This window comes from Hevea brasiliensis, chromosome 10 (assembly GCF_030052815.1).
Source record: "Hevea brasiliensis isolate MT/VB/25A 57/8 chromosome 10, ASM3005281v1, whole genome shotgun sequence".
Classification (NCBI taxonomy): domain Eukaryota; kingdom Viridiplantae; phylum Streptophyta; class Magnoliopsida; order Malpighiales; family Euphorbiaceae; genus Hevea; species Hevea brasiliensis.
The window spans coordinates 5883308-5905094 of record NC_079502.1 but is presented as its reverse complement, the minus strand read 5'-3'; the positions used below and the strand labels follow the sequence as shown (position 1 = coordinate 5905094).

The window sequence follows — 21787 nt, the reverse complement described above, 5'->3', positions numbered from 1 at the left end:
GCTTAGCAATTAATTAACACTAATTTTTTGGGGTTTGTACTTCATAATAATGACAAGTGAACATTGAAAATTTGTTCACTAAGGTTGGATTATTCGTTGGCTTTAAGGTAAGCTTTGGAGGATCAGCAAGGATTTGACACCTACAACTTGAAATGGACTTGAAATTTAAAGGCAAAATGCCTATATTACTCTTTAAAGTATGTTTTTAGAGTATTTTAGAGTTTAATTAAATTCTTTAAATTTTAAAACAAGTTAAATAAGTCAATTAAATTTTAAAAATATTTCCATACAAAAATTTTTAGAATCATATAAAAAATAACTTATCAATTTGTTCCGTATGCAGCAGATATTTATTGAGACGTTGCAAAATAGATATACAGATTGTTGATAAAAATTCTATGCATAGCTTTAATTAAATTTATATTAGAGGTAAATTATAGTTTAATTTTTTTTATCTATTTTTAAAATTAAATGACTTATTTATTCTCAGAGTTTATTTAATATATTTTTTAATATTTAAAATATTTGTTTGATATTTTCTAAAAGTCGAAGGAATTAATTGAATCTCGAAACACTTTAAAAATTTGTGACATTTGGTATAACTTTAATAGCCTAAATAAGCATTTTGTCAAATTTAAAATAAAAAATTTATTAGTTAGACATTATATTTTATCAATATTAATATATTTGTTTTTACATTTCAGAAATAAAAAATTTGGTTTTTATAATTTGCCAACCTTAAAAGTGAGGTACTTTAGACTATTTTTAAAAAAAAAATATTTAGGAAGTGTTTGAATTATAAGTTTGGGGTAGTTGATAAAAATTTTATACCCAATAACTACTCTAAGCTCATTTGGTAAAAGTAGCAAACAAATGTTGTTAGCTAATACACCCTACACTGCTATAATTCAAAAAATTATTAAATTAGGGCTCTGTTTGTTTCAATGATTTATTTGTGGAAAATATTAAAAAATATTTTCTTAAAAAATATTTTCATAAAAAATATTTTTCGTTGTTTGATTATAATGTTAAATTTATAATGTTTATTTATTTCATGTATATGTAAATGTGTTCACATTTTAATAAGATTTTAAAAGTTTAGAAAACGGTAAATAACTTTTTCTTTTGAAAAATGAAAGTCATTTTTAAGAAAAACGACTTTATTTTCTTTTAATTAGGAAAATATTTTCTATTGATCAATTTTCTTGAATATCCTCAAACATTAAAAAATACAGAAAATATTTTTCAGGATTTTTCGTTAAACAAATGGAACATAGAATTATTCTCAATTAACTATTATTGTTTTAAAATAAGAACACCATTTTACCCTTCTCTTAATATCTCTATATTAAGTATAATACGTATATATATATTACATCGTTAATCATATTTTATCACATTATTTAATTTTTATTTATCAAAATTAATAAATACTACATAATAATAATTTTTAATTATTTATCAAATATATAATATTATTTATTCACTATAATAATTTTATTAATTTACTAAATAAACTTTTACTTATAAATAATATTTGCATTTTAAATTTTTTTATGCTCTATAATTATCATTACTTTTTATATCATATAATTAGTTAGTCAATAATTGGATAATTTGGGTGTAAGTATAAGTGAAAGAATTGTGATGTGGATGCTCTTAATAATTACTCATTTGCCAATTGAGTTAATTTGGGCTGATAAAATTATATTTTAACTCAGGTTTATAATGATTATCTAATTTAATATTATAATTTAATAATCTATATATTGTCATTTTAGTTCATATTCTTTTGATGTGGGATTTCTAATACTATTCCCTAAGTGCAACCACGTGCTTGGCAAAAAAAAAAAAAATGCAATCACATATTTGTCATTTGAAAATTAGTTAATATTTTAACCCGATACGAACTCAATTATATAACCTTATGAGCGATTAAAACCTACAACCTATTATGACCTTTAATACCATGTTAAATTTGGAGAGAGTAATGGTCAAATATTATTTTAATTCATTTTAATTTGACTTATATAAGTGGTTAATTATTTTATATATCAAAATAATTAGTCAATTTAATATTACAATTTAACCACTTGTATATTGACACTTTTCTTCACATTTTTTTAATATTTTTCGATGTGGGATTTCCAACATTAGGCAATTGAGAGTAAATAAAGTATTTAACCATTGATTTGAGATATTTACCAGCATTTTGCATGAAAAATTTTTAGAAAACAAAAAATGAATAATTCAAAATTATAATATAAGTTATATGTCGAAAATCATAGTTGTCAACTTTAGCATTTTAATATGTTATTGTAAATATATGATTGCCTAATGTATCGTGGCATAAATCATGTACATATTAACTTTTATATTTAGGTTACTAACATATTTTCTTTATTATTTTTTTTTATGATCTTCAATTTATTCAATTTAATAGTTGATCCCTAACAATTAGGTGCAATCTTTGAAGTAAATTCACTCTAAAATAAAATTATAAATAAAAAGATCGTTAAGAAGTTAATCCTAGTCAAGTAAATGAAACTAAAGAGAGAATATCAGTCATTGTCTAGCTTGGCTTGATTTAGTAATTCAAAGCATATTATTCATTTGATAGACTAATATCTAAATCCCACTCTTTTAATCCTTACGAAAAAAAGACTCAACCATTGAAATACAATTTATGGCATGGGTTGGTCTTGTCTTCCAATCTACAATGGGATATAATCAATCAGAGTAATTCTTGTCTAAATTCGATCTATCATAAATCTAATATATAAATATGTGTGATTCATGTATTTAATAGGTAAATCCTATATATATTTTATATATTGAATCTATAATGGAGCGAGTTAAATAAGAAAAATCTAATCACTAAAGTTTGGAAATGTTGGTGTAGATGAGGTGGTTGTGGGGGAAGTTGGAGAGATACACATCACAGAAAAATGATGCATCCCATAGTTTGGCAAGAAAGATACCAAAACTCAAACTTTTTGGCTACTATTATTGTATGCTTTTGCTTTTGCAGTGAAATTGGGATTATGGTTATTTCTTTAATTTGAAGGCTTGAGTTGAAGTTTACCCACTCCTACCAAACTTTATTACCATTGGTTATATTGTATCACATCAAAAATTGATCATTTAATAACCAACCTGCTCCTGTAACAGTTTATTTGCTTCTATATTCAATTACAATATTAGGAGTAGAGCATAATTATATACATATTTTTTTCCCTAAACCTTCAACATTTATTTTATAAATTTTATTATAAAATTAGTTCAATTGAATTGATTATTAAAATATTGTGGCATAGTGCAAAGACATGGAATCCATGTTTTGGTTAAAACACCTCCTGCAGTCAGGATTTAAATAAAGACACTTAAGCAGATTAAAAGCCCTCAGAATTTGTCCTCCATGAAAATAGTTTAAACTGGAGAATTTTGAGTTGGAGATTTGTTACATATTATTGGAACTGAAGTTGCAGAATTTTGTTGTATGGGTGAAGAATGAGCCTTTCACAAGAAAAAAGCTTTATGCAATTATATGGTATTAAACCAGTTTCAACTCAATCTCAAAGCTATATTATTACTAAGAAATCCTCAAATAGACTCAGTATACTGCAACATTCATAGACTAAATCAATTAAATCACTTTATAATAATATAATCATAAGTTGAATGATATGGACTAATTTAATTGGCTTAGTCTATAGATAACATAGTAGACAAAATCTACTTAAAAAATCTCACCAGGCCAAAAGCAGCATTCTAACTGTTTTTCAGAAAAAAAAAAACTATTTTAGATATGATTAAAAAAAACAGTTTAAAAAAAAATTAAAAACTAATTTAATTTAATTTTAAATTATTTTTAAAGTAAATTTTCTAAACCGCAGCTCCAAGAGCAATGACAAAACCCTATGAGCTATTCCCACTTCAGCATACAGCTATGGGAAAGAGAATTTCAGTGTCAAGTATACATCCAGGCACCAACAATTCAAACAGCACACGTACGAACAGCAACAGTTTTCCTCAATCTTCTTGTGAAAGTCCTGGCCTCCTGTGTATCATTGTCTTCCATCATTAGAAATGATGCCTTCATTAGTTCGCTTCTCCCAATTTTCTTACATATTCAATTTTGAAATTGAAATTGGATGTAAAAGAAAATTAACTTGACAAAGATGTTTGGTAATATGCCATGTGTCTGCATTACATAAAAGGATAAGTACCAGGTAGAGAGAAGTCTTTTGGTTTTGAGCAGGAGGGTTGGTGGGTTTCTTTTTCTCACGCTTGGTTTCAAACTGAAGCCAGGACTCAACAACATAAAGCAGATCAACATTTGTCAGAACTTTTCAACTCATGAACCTCCATTAACTTCTCAGAACTCCTCGATCAGTTCACCATCCAGGATGCAAGCCAGATAAGTTGCCCATGTTTCCGACCCATCAAATATATCAGTTGCATATACAAGTGTAGCTCCTCTCTGCAATCAATAAAATAGCATAAATGGAAGAAATGCAGTAGATGTTCATGATATGATAATTGGCTTCCAGGAGGAATTCTTTTACATGTTATGATCCAACGCTTAAGGAAATAAAAAAGCACTCTGCGCACTTCATTTATCATAAAAATATTTAAAAAATAGAATGCTGAGAGGGTACCTGATCATATTGTTTTACTTAAGAAGCAGAAAAATGTTTCATATTCAACAATTTTAGTTCATATGACAATGATGTTACTTTCTTGGATGCCATGATAAAAATCATACCTGTTCACAATCTTCCCTGGAGAACTCAAGCAAATCCAGACTGGCAACTACGTCCAGGTCGTCCTCATTGAGTAAAAGAACCTAAAATAGAAAATTTTGGCTAGCGAGAAAATTGAAATACGAGGACCACTCATCAATATCTTTATCATACAAGGAACCAAGATGCAAAACAAGGCATTAAAGGGGGCAAATGAGCAATTAGGTCAGTCAAAACCTGCAAGTTGAAGAGTTAAACACCTTGTCTAGTTAAACAGCCAAAACAGCAAGAAAGTAGAATTTTTTTTTTGTGAGTGTAGATATTAGAACAACTAAGTACACAGTTCTGCATTACAATAAAGGAGAAGGTGTAGAATAAGAAGTTCAAATCAGATAAGCACTCCCAGATCAAAGACTTGGTTTTGCTGAATTTTCAGAAACCAACTCTGGAATAGCCCAAACCTTTACCACTGCAAATGCACCAAGAGGACCTGCAATGTTTCGCCGTACCTTAAATGGGACAGGAAGACCCATAAAAATCTGGATTCGATGCTGCTACCCTTCTGATACCTTATCCATATGCCATAGTAGATCAATATCAAGCAAGTCAATCAACTTTTCTCTCCTAGCAGGATCAATCCCTTCAACTGCCCATGAAAAGACTAAATAAGTGAGATTTCAAAAATTGTTTGCAATTAAACAAGGACTTATGATAAAGGTAGAAAATGCAACACAAATTGAAAGAAAAGAATAATACCAAGAGCAACTCATTAATTACCTCCAAATATCATATGTTCTGCAGAGAAGTCACCCTGGAGTGGAATCTCTCCCTGGAAATTTGTAATTAAGAATGAATTTATTTACATTTGATAGAATGAAGGGAAAACAAGAAAGTGAAAATTCTAACTTGGAGAAGATTATTTTGAAAATACAATGACACTGAGAAAATTGACTTGCATGCTTCATCCATTTTGCATTCAAGGGTGAAGAGTCAACACTCTGATTATTTTCAAGAACTTTTATCTAATTAGAAAATAAATATTCTAATACATAATTATATGTATTTTAAGCAAATACTCCAATAGAGAAAAAAAAAAAAAAGAATAAAGTAGAAGACAAAAACAGTACAAGTATGGAAAAACTTATCTAGAGTTTTAGATATGCCAAAAAACAAATATGTGGATCCTACATATTTTACACATGAATTTCACCATACATATTATGTCATGGATCCATCATAAACTGAGTCTAGGCAAAAATTTCCATGTATGTGTGGGTGCAACAAACTTATAAATGCACTAGACAAAACCCGACATTTCCATGATTTGATTATTACTCAAGTCTATACTCGTATGTCTGCTATGAAATCCATAAATCAACAGGTAAATGGTATGGTTATCATTGTTTTTTCGTTCTCTTGTGGCAATGTTAGGCATAAGTTAGCCAATTAAAAAAGGGTTAATTGCTAAAAAAAAACAACAGTGTCTATTTTTTAATTAAACCTAAAGTTTACATGCCAATTAAACTCTCTTATTAACGTCTCAAATTGAGACGACGGTTAATAAACCACATTCAAGCCAACATTAGGAAAGTTTATTCAATATTATTATACAACCCTAGAAACAAAGCAAAATAAAAACTAACACCATACTCTAAAGGTTTCTTAATGGTCAGTCGAGTAAGTTTGAGACACATCAAACGTGAGGGTTCAATTAGAAATTATGCAAACTAAAGGTTTTCATTTTTTTTTTTTTTTGGCAATTAACCCTTAAAACAAAGCAAAAGACTGAATTAGCTAACTTGGCAAAACTCATCCACTCAAACTAATTACATTGAAATTTTAACACAGTATAATATTCTTAAATGGGACATTGCCTCACTAGCTTTGAGCTATGGTCTATTAACAAAAATCTATCTTGTTTGAACACAAAAAAAAACAAATAATATGAAATTGGTAGATCTAATAAGATCTTGATTAAGAAAAAAAGCTCGAAAACTCACATCAGATCCAACGGTTTTACTCCAATAACCACCTAAATAGGCCAAATCACCACCACAAACCAATTGAGTGTTAGCAATTGCAATCTTGCACTGCATCTCTTCCTCCCGCCATATGCTTACCCGCCATAATCTTCAACCTACACCAGACAAGCAGAGTTTAACCACAGAGTACAAAAGCTCATAAAGAAAGCTGAAACTGAAGGAATTTCGACATTAAAGGAGTAAAAATTTTGGATTACCGGATCCATCAGCGAGATCCAGGAGGGATCTTCAGATAGAAATCGTAGAAGAGAGGAGGCGAGGCTTCCCATGGTATGCGAATTGCCTGCCACGCACGCTGATACTGCTTTGTTTCCCATTTTCGTCTTCTTCACTTTCTCTCGATCTCCATGCATTTTCGTCATTTTCCTTCAGCTCTATAAAATGGAAGAACTGTACGGAGCCTCTAATGTTCGCGGCGGTGATTCTATACACGTCTCCCGCTACTCTAGTTTGGTAGCTGTCTACTTGGTCGCATTTTTTTTACACGTGGTAAGCTACTTTATGCCACGTCGCTCTCGTACATGGTTCAACAAAATCATTCCACATTTTCTTGATTTGATCGTTATCATTTTTATTTTCTTTAATTTTTGTTGCCACGTCATTAAAAAAATCGTACTGGATTTGTAAAAACCGTAGAAGTTTCGTGAGTTGGCACTATAAAACGACGTCAGTTTATCAGCCGTCGTCGCAGTGCGATTATTTTTGCTGGGAAAGGAAAAGGAGCGCAGAGAAGAAGAATAAAGGAGTGCAAAGGAAGACCTTGAATCTATCTTCGGCTTCGACAGAAAATTTTGATTATATTTTTGGGGGAAAAAAACTAAATCCGAGAGGTTCGAATTTGGAGCTGAAATTTAAGACTTACAATTTCGACTCTCGAACTTTTAGGTATGTTAATAGAATTCATTTAAGAAGAAAATTCGTTTCATTTTGTGTTATTTGCTTGTTAATCAGCTTCGTTGATTTGGTTCTGTTTTCTTGGGTGCGCAATTCTTGAGTTTGAATATCGGAATTGAAAATCTGGAAAATGTTTGCATTATATTGTAGAAAACAAGGAGTTTATTCTATGCTTGGTTTCTGGGGCGCATTTCCGGATTTTTGCAGTGGGCTGTAGGGTTAGCTTGAAAGTTACTTGCTCAGAGATTGGTGGGTAGAACATAGAATTGCAGCTCTCTAATCGTTTTATAAGAGGAATTTCTTGTTTAGAGATATTGCAGCTCAATCGTGTTTTATCACGTGTATATGAAATTGAAATATTGATGGCATAATTGAAGATTATTTTAGTAAAATATACTATTTTTTTTGTTATATGTTGATTAATTGGTTAGTTCTAAGCAAAATGAAAAGAAAAGAAATGTATGTATGCTGAACCTCTCTATACTTTTGAGTTGGAAATTGTGTTCTTTTGGAAGGAAAGAATCATGTTTGTTTGTCTAGTTCCGTTTGTTACCATTAGGCATATGTTCAGCTCGAGGGAATCTGAATGATGGATTTTGAAGAATGTATATATTTGGATAAAATCTATTGTTTGGTTAAGAAACGGTGAGGCAGAATCCATGAATTTTTCATAATCTCTTATTCAATGAAACCCCCAAATAAGGGTTTGGAAAAGAAGTATGTTGAATCCATGGGATATAAAACTCAGGTTTCTGATTCCATGGAGTTTGGTAACTGCAATCCAATGTGGCCTAGAAAGCAAAACATGTTTCTCCTTCCCGAGGGAGTAGTCATTTAAAAGGTTGACCTCTAATTGAATTCCTCAACCTGGAAAAAGTGACTAATTTGCATTTGCTTGAAGAATGAATTTTAATTTCGGCCCTTTATTTTGCTAGATAGCTTATCTCAGCTTTGTCATGGTGTTTGAGTAGTGTGATTTATAATCATGGAGGAAGATGAGGACAAAGTTCTTCTCAGTACTTTGGGAATAACGTCTGCAAATCCTGAAGACATTGAGCGTGACATTTTAGCAGAGGTATGAATTTAGATTCTTTATCATTTTTGTTTTTGCAGAGCAATGTAAATGCATTGCCTTTCTTATTGATAAGTTACATGTCATCATGTGCATTAGAGTTTATATTATCAGGACTGAATAGTGTAATTTAGTGGGTTTTGGGATTTGGGCTCTTCTACGCAATAGACATTTTATTTGTTAGAAGTTCTAAAAACAAGGCAGGATCATTATCAACTAATTTATGAAATGCAAGGAGTGTTAAAGGATGATCTAAGTGAAGTTATAATTTAATTTTAGCATGTCTTTCTAAAGTTTTGTGAGATATTGCTTTGTTTAGTTAGTTTTTTCTGGAATATATCATCTTGTCTTAGCGATGAGAATGATATGAGCTGTTTATCATTCATCAAAGTGTTACAAATTGAGAAAAGTGATTCCTATATGGCAGGTGAGAGACAATGCTGAAACTGATGGTGAAGCTGGAGGGAGCACTGTGGTGCTTCCTGACAAGTCAAAAAACATTGATCCATCATCTACCAGCCAAACAAAACTCTATAATAGATTGAGGGCTGTAAAATTTGAAATAGATGCTGTTGCTTCTACTTTTGAACAAGTGAGAAATGTTGCCAGTAGTGAAGACCATGATGATGATGATAAAGCAGAGTGTGGGGATAGAAAGGATGATGTGCTGGTTTCTCCCAATGATTTCACTCTTCAACGAGCCCTAGCTGCTGATCGGCTAAAAAGTCTTAAGAGGACAAAGGTTCAAATTGAGAAAGAACTTTCAGATTTGCATGAGGATGACACTACCAAGGGAGTTGACTATGAAAATCTGTTGGCAGACATGGTTAGGGAAGAAACTAGACGAAATAGAAATGTGAAAGAAGTTCAGAAACCAGGCAAAAAAAAGGAAAGGAGTCAGAGAAAGGTTTCATTTAGTGATGATACAGACTTTGATGCAATGTTGGATACAGCTTCTACTGGATTTGTTGAAACAGTGAGTTAAAATTTATTTCTAGTTTTATCTATATGAGTTTCTTAATCAGATTTACACTAGGCTAGGAAGGATCAAATGACTTCTTTACATGTTTCAGTGCTATGAGCTATGGAGAATGCTAACATTACACTGTTTATGTTCTAGGAAAGGGATGAGCTGGTCAGGAAAGGTATTTTAACCCCTTTTCATAAGCTTAAGGGATTTGAGCGCCGTCTTCAGCAGCCAGGGCCATCAAGTGGGTGCAAAGTATCTGAGGAAGAGGAAAGGAGTGATGATATTGCTTCTGACAGTATTGCTAGAGCTTCCCAGTCAATGAGAGAGGCCATGAAAGCTCGCCCGATGACTAAAATGCTTGATTTGGATTCTCTGCCAAAGCTTGAGGCTCCTACTCATCCTTTTCAGAGGCTGAAAACACCTTTGCAAGTCCCTCGATCCCCAGAAAGTGATGCAGAGAAGGGGAAGGGCTCAAAAAGGAAAACAAAACGTCCTTTGCCAGGCCAGAAATGGAGCAAACGAATTTCACATGAGGAAAACCACTTGGAAGAAAGTGGTATGTTCAATAATTTCCTCGCTTAAGGTATTTGAAATTGCATGGCTATAGTATTTTTCTGTGCCATGTGAACTGATTGCTTATTTTCAACTGTTCATACATTGTTTCTTTACAGCTGATCAAGTGGTCAAAACTCAAAGCATGCCTGGGCATCTTATCTTAAATTTTATATATGGTTGCTTATAACTTGTTTAGAGGGAAAAAAAAAAGCATATGCTTTTGTTTCATTCGGCTGTTCAACAATTTTTCTCATCTATAACATGCACCCCAGCGTAGCCTGTACCATATCTGTCTTTCAACTTGTTTGACTGCATACTCTTGCTGCTAGCCATGCCTTTGTTTAGCCGTGAGGAACACTTTGAACTATAATCAATAATTTCATTGTGATGTGTATGTTTTTAGCACAGATGTTAGAGTAAAAATTATGTCTTTAAGACAGATATGTTGAACTAAAATTCCACCCAACAGAGATGCAACTGTTTCATTATAAATTGTATGTCATGGTAGAATCATTGTTCTGCAGATGGTGCAAGGTGTGGCTCAGTTACATCCAGCTATGAAGAGGAAAAGCTAGAGGATGGTGAAGATAATGGTGATTCTTCCTTTGTAACACTTGAAGGTGGGCTAAAAATCCCCGAAGCTATTTTTAATGAACTTTTTGAATACCAGAAAGTGGGAGTGCAGTGGCTATGGGAACTGCATTGCCAAAGGGCTGGTGGTATTATTGGGGATGAGATGGGTCTTGGTAAGACCATCCAGGTCTTATCTTTTCTGGGAGCATTGCACTTCAGTAACATGTACAAACCAAGCATTGTTGTTTGCCCTGTCACACTCTTGCGACAATGGAAAAGGGAAGCACAGAAGTGGTACCCACGCTTTCATGTGGAGCTACTACATGATTCAGCACAAGATTTGGCTCATAGGAAGAAGCAGGCCAAATCTTATGATAGTGATAATGAAAGTGAAGGTTCGCTTGACAGCAATTTTGAGGGGAATTTATCATCTAAAAATTCCAATAAATGGGATTCCTTAATAAATCGAGTTCTGAAATCAGAGTCTGGGTTGCTTATAACCACTTATGAGCAACTAAGGCTGCTAGGAGAAAAATTGCTTGACATTGAGTGGGGCTATGCAGTTCTGGATGAAGGACATCGAATTCGCAATCCAAATGCTGAAATTACTCTGGTTTGCAAACAGCTTCAAACGGTTCACCGTATAATAATGACAGGAGCACCAATTCAGAACAAGTTGAGTGAACTGTGGTCTCTGTTTGATTTTGTTTTCCCTGGTAAACTCGGGGTACTGCCAGTTTTTGAGGCTGAATTTGCTGTTCCTATATCTGTTGGTGGCTATGCCAATGCCTCACCACTGCAAGTATCTACAGCCTACAGGTACAAATTGTTATGTGATTATGTCTGAAATTTTTTGGAACAGAGCTTGCATGAAATTCACAGATTTTATAGTTCCATCTGGTTTCTAATTTCAAGTTTCTAATCTGGATCCTATGTTTGTCTTGCTACAGGTGTGCTGTGGTCCTGCGTGACTTGATTATGCCTTACCTTCTTCGTCGCATGAAGGTGGATGTGGATGCACAGCTTCCAAAAAAAACTGAACATGTCCTCTTTTGTAGCCTTACTGCAGAGCAACGTTCTGTGTATAGAGCATTTCTTGCAAGTACTGAGGTTGAACAAATACTTGATGGAAATAGGAATTCTTTATATGGAATAGATGTGATGCGCAAAATATGTAACCACCCTGATCTGCTTGAGAGAGAGCATTCATGTCAAAATCCAGACTATGGAAATCCCGTACGAAGTGGAAAAATGAAAGTCATTGCCCAAGTGCTTAAGGTTTGGCAGGAGCAGGGACATCGTGTTCTTCTTTTTTCTCAAACTCAACAAATGCTTGACATTCTCGAAAATTTCTTAATTTCTAGTGGTTATTGCTACCGACGAATGGATGGCCTTACTCCGATAAAGCAGAGAATGGCCCTAATAGATGAATTTAACAACTCAAATGATGTCTTCATTTTCATCTTAACTACAAAGGTTGGTGGATTAGGGACTAATCTAACCGGTGCAAATAGAGTGATCATCTTTGACCCGGATTGGAATCCTTCAACTGACATGCAGGTATGTTGCTGCTAATTATTGATTTTAAATAATTTTTTATTTTTGCATTTACTTGCAAATTTGAATTATATTTTTTAAAAAGTTATGCATGGTAATAATCACAGTTGAAATGGTATTGCTTATATTATCTTTCAATATACATTTAGGGAATTCTTGTCCAACATGAAAAATCTATAAAATTAAGGGGCAAAATGTAAATGGTTGGATTGCAACATTAAAGTGGCTAGTCATTTTTATGTATAAAATAACTCAATCATTTATATAAGGCTGTATTAGAATGAATTACAATATAATTTGCCAAATACTTTCTCCGAATTTAACATGGTATCAAAGCCCTAAGTTTCAGTGACTCATAAGGTTGTATAATTGGGCTATTGGGTTATTACTAATTAACTGTCATGTTACAATCTTGTGGTTGCATTTGAGAGGGGAGTGTTGGGAATACTTGTCCCACATGGGAAATTTATAAAATGAAAAGGCAAAATATAAATAGTTGGACTGTACCATTAAAGTGGTTAGTCATTTTGATGTGTAAAATAACTCAATCATTTATATAAGCCCATGGTAGAATGAATCAATGTGTAGTTTGCCCAGCACTCTCTCTAAATTTAATAATACATACAATATCTAATGAAATTTCAATAAAGTTTTGTTGAAAATATTTTGATTATGATTCACCATAGCGGCAGAATCTGAATTTAGCTTTATTTTTAATCAGTATTTCTGGATATTGAGGACTCTCATTGCTCATAACAGGCAAGGGAAAGGGCTTGGCGTATTGGTCAGAAACGGGATGTCACTGTTTATAGATTGATTACACGTGGAACTATTGAGGAGAAGGTGTACCACCGGCAGATTTACAAACATTTTCTTACTAATAAGATATTGAAAAACCCACAGCAGAGAAGGTTCTTTAAAGCTCGAGATATGAAGGATCTTTTCACTTTGAATGATGATGGAGAGAGTGGGTCAACTGAAACATTTAATATTTTCAGTCAGTTATCTGAAGATGTAAATGTTGTTGGTGCAAAGAAAGAAAAGCAGGACAAGCAGAAACACCATAAATGTAGGGCATCACGTGCTGATGATGCTGCTGCAATGGACCAGGAAAGCAAACCTGATACCGGATGCTCCAGGATGAAAGGGAAAGAAAAAGCAAAACATAGTGATGAAGTGGATGAAGAAACAAATATTTTGAGGAGTCTTTTTGATGCTCATGGGATACATGTAAGTTTCATCATCTGTTTATCTTTTGAGTTTTTATATGGTGAAATTGTTGTCTATCTTGTTTCGATATATCTTATTTTTTCTACAGTTACATTATTTTGTGGTATAATTGTAATTGGTTTTGGTTGAGTCTTTCAAAAATAAAATGTGTTTATTCTCTGTATTATTCTTGGTTGCATTTGGGAGTCTGGAAGCAAGCTTGCCATTTTTTTTTTTTCAGAGGCTGTGGTCCTGTTTCACTATTATCATATTTTTTTTTATAAAATACAACCAATGCTTTTTATACAATAACTTGTCTACGATGATGTTCAATAATTACTTTTTGATGTATTGGTACAGCATATATTAGACTGTATCTGTATGTTGATTAAAACTCCAGTTCCATTTCTGAAATGTTTTCATTTTTCTTCTCTGACTTCTTTTTCATCTTTTCCTTCAGAGTGCAATGAACCATGATGCTATTATGAATGCACATGAGGAAGAGAAGATGAGACTTGAGGAGCAGGCTTCCCAAGTTGCGCAAAAGGCAGCAGAAGCATTGCGTCAATCACGAATGCTGCGTAGTCGTGATAGCATATCTGTCCCAACATGGACAGGGAAATCGGGGACTGCTGGTGCACCATCTTCTGTTAGCCAGAAATTTGGATTAACTGTGAATTCCCAGCTGATTAGATATTCTGATCAATCATCCAGCAATAAAACAAGCAGCTTGAATGGAATAGCTGCTGGAGCTTCTGCTGGAAAGGCATTATCCTCAGCTGAACTACTAGCAAAAATTCGTGGAAATCAAGAAAAGGCTGTTGGTGCTGGGCTGGCATCAAGTTCTGCTAACAGAGCAAGGGCTGAAAATGGAATGTCATCTCAAAATTCATCTAGCGTCCAGCCTGAAATACTGATTCGGCAGATCTGTACATTCATACAACAAAGAGGTGGAAGCGCTGATTCATCAAGCATAGTGCAGCACTTCAAGGATAGGATCCCTTCAAAGGATCTGCCCTTGTTTAAGAATCTTTTGAAGGAGATAGCTATATTGGAGGAAGACCAAAATGGAAAATTGTGGGTTTTGAAGCCAGAGTATGGACAGCAATAACTCATGGCTTAATGTTTATTTGCTTTGACAGCACAGATCTTGCTACCGTGTTGCGAGCTTCCTCCTTTTTTGCATGGAAAACATTTTGGTAATCGTAGTACCTTTTGGTAGTGTTGGTTCATGGTAGCACCTTTTCTTAGAAAAAAGCTAAATTAATGCTTAGTGAGATTTCATGCCTGACGTTGGCACCTAAGCAATCTCCCTTTAACACTAGGATAAGACATTGGTCTTATATCACAACTACATCAAAGGATATCGATTCTGTGTGGAGTGTTCGTATTAAAAAAAAAAAAAAAAAAAAAAAAAAAATCTGTGGAGTTGATAATGATAGTCTTATTTACATTAGAAACTGTTGGAGTTCCAACTCAATTGTTAGATAATTAGAATTTTATTTAAAAGAAAATTAAATAAATAGAAAAAAAGTATTTACTTTAATTCGGTCAAAATTAATTTTGACTGGGATGAAAAACACAAGTCTTACATGGGCTTTGATCTGTTCCATATAGAGGTCTATTTGAATATTCTGTTAAGAAAATTATTTTTTTAAATATATTAATAAAAAATTATTAAAAAATAATTTAAAATTAAATTTAATAAATTTTAATTATAATAATATTAAACTAATAAAATAAATTTTTTAAATTATTTTTTTAATATTTAAAATAATAATTTTATTAAAAAAATAATTTTAATCTTTCAAAAATAATATTAAATAGACACTAAATAAATATTGTATTAAATGAAGGTTAAATATAACCATTAAATTGTGTAAAAAATAATATTAAGTAGACACTAAATAAATATTGTATTAAATGACGGTTATATGTAGCCATTAAATTGTGTAGCGACAGAGAGAGAGAGAGATGTGCAGCGCACCGAATTGAATAAGGCAAATTGTTTGCGAGGCAAATAAATAATTTAGTAATTGTTATTATTTTTCTTTTTATTAGTAAATTAAATGGTGGAATAAACTCTTGAATTTGCTTTCATCCGTGTGTACACCAGGGCATCTGTCTGTCGGCAGCACAGGGCATCTGTAAAATCTTCTTTTTTAAAGGAAAAAAAAAAGGATGACTGATTGAATTGCATTAGGGAATTAACAGCGTTAATGGGTCAATCAACCCCACGGGAACCAGGAAGTTTACAGGAAATCAAAACCGGCCAGAACAAGATTAACAAGATGACCTCAAATTAGAGAATAAAAAATAATAAAAAATATCTGAAAAGTCAAAAGCATAAACAGTTAATGAGAACCACATTTTGTTCCACAACAGCAGAATGCACGCTATGCAGCTGCACAAAACATATGCCACATATCAATTTGACACGTTACAAATCAACCAACCTGAATGAAGAAGAAATGTAATTCAATTTTCCATTATACGTAGAAATGTGACCATCAGAGTTCATGTAGGAAGGCAGAAGCATTCCATGTATTCTATTAAACATTATTTTCCGCATATGAACGTATTTGGGTGTGCTTTCATACTTCTGTCAAATTATATTGTTCATTTTCACTTTTTTCCAAGAAGACATCAAACAGAGGTTTCAATTTCACACTCAATAAATACCCCACACAACTAGAAAGCCGCCCATGATCCCGATGTAGTTGTCTTTGCTGAACCTGATGTTGCTGAAGGAAGATTCCTCTGCAATCACCAACAGCAAATGAGCCATGACAAAAGATGCATCTACGAAAGAAAGCTCTCAACAAAGGCTAGCCAAACATATTTAGTTAAAGTAGGGGCAAGCCTGGATAAATCATAATATCCAAACACCGTGCATCCAGAGTCACAAAAAAAGGCAGCTACACACAATCACAGCAAATTAATATGCTTCCATAACTTAGTAAAAGGACCAGCATCAAAGAAAGGATATGATCAACAGCTAATGTGACCTAGCACTTCAATCACATATCTCATTGTCCTTGCTCAATAATGGAGCACAAGGCAGACATTAGCAATGCAACACAAAAGATTGATGGTTTTTCGAAAACTATTAAAAATATATCGATGCTGATGCTCTCATGCAGTGTGGATACGGGCAAACATTAGCTGCTACAAGGAAAGAGCCAAAGAGGCTTACCTCAAGTGGAGAAAGATCTGATAAATGATCCATAGAACGTTTTGTATTTTCTTTAGGTGATTTGATACCAACACCATGATTAACAGCAGTCATTCGTGCCGTAGCTGGATCATTTGGAGGGGGTGGGAGTGGAGACCTAATTTTTACTGCCCCACTTGGTGGCGGGGCAATCCCTAAAGGTTTAGACTTTCCAGTTCCAGAATGACCCCCTGATAGTCCTGCAGCTGAAAGCATTCCAGTTCCACTAGATGGTTTGTGCTTCACATTTATTCGAATGGTTTCACCTTCCTATAATAATCCAATATTTCAAGATAGTGTCCGTTAATTTCATCCAAAATTAGATTAATTAGAACTTTAAACCCATATAAATCAACTAAGAAAATATTGCAGAGAGTCAATCAAACCACATAAACAGCAAAAATAACGAAAATTCCAACAATAGCAGTGAAAATACAGATTCATAGTAAAGATGAGTTCATAACCAATGCAAAAATGTCAGGAATACAGAATTCCAGATAACCCACCCGATAAGTCATAAATATCATCAACCAGCTATTCCAGCTTACAAGCATTGCTCTATTCTGAGTACACTAAATCTCAAAAAAGAAAAAAGAAGAAAAATTTTTCATACCTTCAATCTGTGATTTACAGCAGGATGTATATCTATGTGAGTATCGCTCTCGCTCGTCTCCCCAATCTCCTTCTCGTGTTCTCTCCTCACGTATTTCTCATGATCCGATAACGCCACATTGAAATCAAATGCCTCATTTCTCTCTGCAAACCCTAGCCCGATAAATGCGTGCTTCCCTCCTCCGTCCTCGATCTTAAGTACGAAATACCGAGAAGAGTCAAGCACCGTCTCTACCGAGGTCTCGCGCTGACCCGGTTGTACGAAACAAGCTGCGAACAGCTCGCCTGAGTTGGGATCCTCCAACCGGATCTCACATCTGTCCTTGCATGAAACGACCCGAAGCCTACCGGACCAGATCTTATCGGACTGCAACCACTCCCCGCATTTGTAGCCGCCGGAGGTAGAGCGGGGAGGAATTTTGTAGACGGAAACCTCGCGTACGACCAGGAGAGTGTGCTCCATGGATTCCTCATCCTCCTCAAATGACATCGTTTTGGAGGGTTCTTTTGAAGGACTGTGAAGGTAATGTGGTGAGATATTGGGCTTAAATTTTGTAAGGGGATAATTCTTCCGAGATTTGTGAGGTGCAGGGATTGTATCAACAGGAGAGAGAGATTTGCAGAGACGTAACTTCGAAGGGTGATTGATTGGTCAACTGTAATGAGACGGCAGAGAGGCACAGAGAGAGAGAGAGAGAGGTCTCAGCTTAATTACCAATTTGCCCTTTGTCTCCTTCACGCGCTTTTCCTTCGCCATTGGCCCAATTCACATCTTGGCTGGGCTGGTCTGGGCTGGCTAAGCCTTTCACCCTATAAAATGCAAAGTCATAAACCCTAACCCCTTCCAGCGTTATCGTCTTTGCAGAGAGAGGTTGAAATTTTTAGCTTCATTCATTGTTGTTCTTAGGTAGGTGGTGGACCTGGTGGTGATTGATTAGGTTTTTCTGGCTATCGAACTTGATATTAGGGTTCTAACATTGTGGATGCTGACATTTGTTTTAACCAGGTGGGAAAGGGAGGAGTTACAAATGTATCTTCAGTTCTACATAAACGAGAAAGGTGATAAGGTGTACACCACCAAGGTATGTTCCTTTCTAGATGTTGTATTTTACTTGATCTTCAAGTTTCAATAATTTAATTTGCATTGCTGTGAGTCAGGAGTGAGACCTTGTTTCAGCTTTGTCATTTTCAAGCTGTTGTGGGTTCATAAACTTTTTCTTAATTGATTCTTTTAAAGGTAGAAAGCTAAAATATTGAAAAAGTACTTGAATACTTGGCTGTTTAGATGCTCCTTTTCTGCCTTCCAAGTTGATGTAACCTTTGGTGTTTTGCCGTCAACTTTATGATGTAAATGGCTCTAATTAACAATGTTATTACAGGCTGATTTATCCATCATAGATTTGCTTGAGGATGGTACAAGGAAGCTTTTAGAAAATGCACCATTCTGTTCTGTCTTTTATTCTATTGGTTTAATCCGTAGACAGCATGGCAAAAATGGATATCTTATCAATTGAAGATTATGCTTCTTTTTTTTTTTTTCTCTCAATCTTTTTTTTTTCCTATCATTCTCTTCCTCCCTTCCTTTTAATTGTAAGATTGATAACTAAGTGTTGCGCACGGTCATATATGAGATGGTTTCCTGAAATTGAACAAATCTGGAGTGGCTTGTGCAACTATTAATTTGAATGCATTGTGCTTTTGAGCCAATGCTCAAATATGTGTCTTGTTGTATAAGCTTTTGATGTTTGCACTATTTGCTTCTTTTTATTTTTGAATTTTGCTCTATTCATGTTGAATTGCTCTTTTGCATGCAGAAGGAATCACCACTGGGGCTTGCTACTCAATCTGCTCATCCAGGTAATATGTCTTAATATATGGAGCGAGGTACTTAGATTTTCCAATCCACAAGAGGAATGTATATAGGGCTGTACTGATTGACCCTTCAATCTTGTTTTTGTCTATTGAATGGGCTATCATCATGATTCACATTTCTCTAAGAAAATCTTATCATCTCTTGTGTAACTAATTTCTGACCTGCATTTATTTTCTTTTATTGTATAAAATTTCAAGATTAACGATATTACTGGCTCTTTTTGTTCTTTTACGATGTCTTTCTTTTAATTTTTTAATGAATCCTTTTAACAATAAAATAAAATAGAAGAATGAAATTGTCGTATTGCTGAAATTTAGTTTGCTAGGAGCATTGCATTAAACAATGCAAATATATTCTTGACTAAAATGTCACTGACTCAATTTGTGCCTTTGGGAAATCAGTTTGCCAAACTTGATCTTGCTTCTTTTATTGTTTTTGCTACTTGAATCAGTTTGATAATGTTAGAATGGGATTGACTTGGTGGTGGGGGAGCTTTGGTTGGTTCGATTCAAGCAAAACTGAAAACCGGTCGACCTTAAAATCCAGATTGAACCAATATTCAAGGAATAACTGAACTGAACCAAACCGACAAATATTAGTTCAGTTCAGTTCAAAGAGAACCAAATTTATTGAAAAAAATCAGCATCAACATACATAAAAATCAATTCACGTGGGCTGGAATTAGTCTATAGGCTGGACCTACACAAAATATACAGAAGCCCTATTAAAAAAAAGGCATTATATATATGTATATTCATTTTATTTTTGTCGGAAAAAAGGGAACTGAAAACTGAAATTATCTAAAATCTCAAACCAAACCAAATAGCCTAGACTGAAAAACCCAACTTCAATTTGCTTTTTGGTTTAAACTGAAAACTGCATGCGCCAACTTGGTGGTGGATTATTAGCATATGGTTGATTTTATTGGAAAAAACTAAATGATTTAGAGAGGCATTTGGTGAATTTAACTATTGAAGTTCTTCCTTGCCTGAAACTTTCATCTGTTATGGACTGTTACCAGTGCCTATGATTTGCACCAGATTTCTGGATAGAATTTGTTTGGTTAACGGAGCCATCAAAAGAGTCATATACCGAGTTTCTATGAAAGCTATAGTTTGAGGAGAAAACAAACAATTTGAGTCTTTGGTGGCTCTCTCTCCATCCCTCCCTCATTTTTTCTGCTTTTAAGAACATTGGGAAGTTTATTTTTCATTGATGTATTTCTGTTTCACTGCTTAATTGCAGCTCGCTTCTCTCCTGATGATAAATTCTCAAGGCAAAGAGTTCTTCTAAAGAAGCGCTTTGGATTGTTGCCAACCCAGCAGCCACCTCCAAAGTACTGAGTCTATCAAGTGCTTTATGCTGTATTCTACTGGAGCTATCTGATATGGAGCTTTCCTTCTAAAGTGCCAAAGATTGTTCCTGTTTTTATCCTTTCAATGGCTATGGAAGGTAGTTTATTTGCTGCCATAACGTAGCAGGACTGTTGTAGCCAATATTTGTTATATGATTGAAATGCATGACATTTTTGAATGATATTTCATGGAATGCTAATGAATAGATGGCCAAATATATTAGTAACACATTGTGGAAAGCTGAATCTTTGGTTTTGCTGGCACAGTTGACCGACTGGTGGATTAAAAACCATACCCTTTATCTTTCAGTCTAGAGGAAACCATGACATTCTCATCTCTGCATAAATTTTGCATCATTCGATTGATGCATACTTTGATCTTAGATGGTTTTAATTGTGATAGACAGTTTATTGCAGGCTCATTTTTCTGCCAATTTCTTGTTATGTTATCCGCTGGTTCCATACATATTTGTATGTGCGCCATGTTGGCTGCACTTAATAATTACTCATCCCTGTCGTATTGGTTACCCTATGATTGTTTAGCAGTAAAATGGCTAATATTATTTACAAGTTCCCCTGGGGATGGCCTTACGCTGGTTCTAGGCTTGAACTGGCGGTTCATCCCTTCCAGCCGGATCAAACTAGAATCATACTTGATTGGTCTGGTTCAAATTGAATTTAGTTCATTGTTGGTCTCGGTTTGATTTTGATCCAAGTCTAAAACAGTTTCAGTTTTTGGCGATTACAGCTCCAGTTGGATCTCAATTTAAGTCCAGTTGTTGGGATTTGAGGAGTTATTTATAAGAAAAAAAATATTGATCGTTCCAAAATCTCAAAAACTGGTTATTAAATAATTATTATAAAAGGCAAACAATAAAAATTTTAAAAAGTTAAAAAAAATAAATAAAACAATTTGCTAGTGGTTTCAAGAAGAAAACCTTTGGCCAATTTTTGCACAATGGAGGGAGAGGTTATCTGGTGGCAACAGCTTCTTTTTTTTTTCTCTTTCATCAAATAAGAATCGGTGGTTTAAAAAGCTGGTTTTCACGTTTTTGTAAGATAAAAAACTATTTTCATATAATCCGATAATATGCTATATAATATTTCATGGAGTAGA

General features: G+C 33.9%; 3 protein-coding genes and 1 pseudogene across 10 annotated transcripts; 2 read left to right on the top strand and 2 right to left on the bottom strand.

Moving 5' to 3' along the window:
- Positions 1 to 3825: 3825 nt before the first annotated feature.
- On the bottom strand, positions 3826 to 7264 carry LOC110648537 (ABC transporter I family member 21-like; annotated as a pseudogene).
- A 201-nt stretch (positions 7265 to 7465) lies between these two features.
- LOC110648534 (protein CHROMATIN REMODELING 8) lies at positions 7466 to 14849 on the top strand. 6 transcript variants are annotated; one of them, XM_058129030.1, is made up of 8 exons: positions 7466 to 7672; positions 8653 to 8756; positions 9181 to 9729; positions 9874 to 10279; positions 10803 to 11670; positions 11802 to 12411; positions 13168 to 13638; positions 14078 to 14849. In XM_058129030.1, exons 2-8 carry the CDS (start codon positions 8667 to 8669, stop codon positions 14726 to 14728), a joined length of 3645 nt encoding a protein of 1214 aa, XP_057985013.1. In that variant the 5' UTR covers positions 7466 to 7672; positions 8653 to 8666; the 3' UTR covers positions 14729 to 14849. The 6 variants fall into 6 exon arrangements, with proteins under 6 accessions (XP_057985013.1, XP_057985015.1, XP_057985014.1 ...); XM_058129032.1 differs by having other exon boundaries at positions 8621 to 8756; XM_058129031.1 differs by having other exon boundaries at positions 8617 to 8756.
- A 923-nt stretch (positions 14850 to 15772) lies between these two features.
- Positions 15773 to 18137, bottom strand: LOC110652582 (uncharacterized protein At1g03900). Of its 3 annotated transcripts, none has more exons than XM_021808197.2 (3): positions 17445 to 18095; positions 16814 to 17101; positions 15773 to 16021 (listed from the first exon to the last, which is right to left on the bottom strand). In XM_021808197.2, exons 1-3 carry the CDS (start codon positions 17931 to 17933, stop codon positions 15956 to 15958), a joined length of 843 nt encoding a protein of 280 aa, XP_021663889.2. In that variant the 5' UTR covers positions 17934 to 18095; the 3' UTR covers positions 15773 to 15955. The 3 variants fall into 3 exon arrangements, with proteins under 3 accessions (XP_021663889.2, XP_021663888.2, XP_057985012.1); XM_021808196.2 differs by lacking the exon at positions 15773 to 16021 and adding an exon at positions 16079 to 16377 and having other exon boundaries at positions 17445 to 18137; XM_058129029.1 differs by lacking the exon at positions 15773 to 16021 and having other exon boundaries at positions 16079 to 17101; positions 17445 to 18096.
- A 78-nt stretch (positions 18138 to 18215) lies between these two features.
- On the top strand, positions 18216 to 20910 carry LOC110648538 (H/ACA ribonucleoprotein complex subunit 3-like protein). Its single transcript, XM_021802811.2, has 4 exons — positions 18216 to 18350; positions 18450 to 18525; positions 19258 to 19300; positions 20562 to 20910. Exons 2-4 carry the CDS (start codon positions 18472 to 18474, stop codon positions 20657 to 20659), a joined length of 195 nt encoding a protein of 64 aa, XP_021658503.1. The 5' UTR covers positions 18216 to 18350; positions 18450 to 18471; the 3' UTR covers positions 20660 to 20910.
- The last annotated feature ends 877 nt before the right edge of the window (positions 20911 to 21787 follow it).

What these genes read in the sequence shown, in the direction of transcription:
- LOC110648538 (XM_021802811.2), top strand. Translation starts at nt 18,472, where the DNA reads ATGTATCTTCAGTTCTACATAAACGAGAAAGGTGATAAGGTGTACACC. An exon ending in ATAAGGTGTACACCACCAAG is followed by an intron (nt 18,526 to 19,257) that starts GTATGTTCCTTT and finishes TTTTGCATGCAG; the next exon opens with AAGGAATCACCACTGGGGCT. An exon ending in TACTCAATCTGCTCATCCAG is followed by an intron (nt 19,301 to 20,561) that starts GTAATATGTCTT and finishes GCTTAATTGCAG; the next exon opens with CTCGCTTCTCTCCTGATGAT.
- LOC110648534 (XM_058129030.1), top strand. Translation starts at nt 8,667, where the DNA reads ATGGAGGAAGATGAGGACAAAGTTCTTCTCAGTACTTTGGGAATAACG. An exon ending in AGCGTGACATTTTAGCAGAG is followed by an intron (nt 8,757 to 9,180) that starts GTATGAATTTAG and finishes CCTATATGGCAG; the next exon opens with GTGAGAGACAATGCTGAAAC. An exon ending in TTGATGCTCATGGGATACAT is followed by an intron (nt 13,639 to 14,077) that starts GTAAGTTTCATC and finishes CTTTTCCTTCAG; the next exon opens with AGTGCAATGAACCATGATGC.
- LOC110652582 (XM_058129029.1), bottom strand. Translation starts at nt 17,933, where the DNA reads ATGTCATTTGAGGAGGATGAGGAATCCATGGAGCACACTCTCCTGGTC. An exon ending in CTGTAAATCACAGATTGAAG is followed by an intron (nt 17,102 to 17,444) that starts GTATGAAAAATT and finishes GGATTATTATAG; the next exon opens with GAAGGTGAAACCATTCGAAT.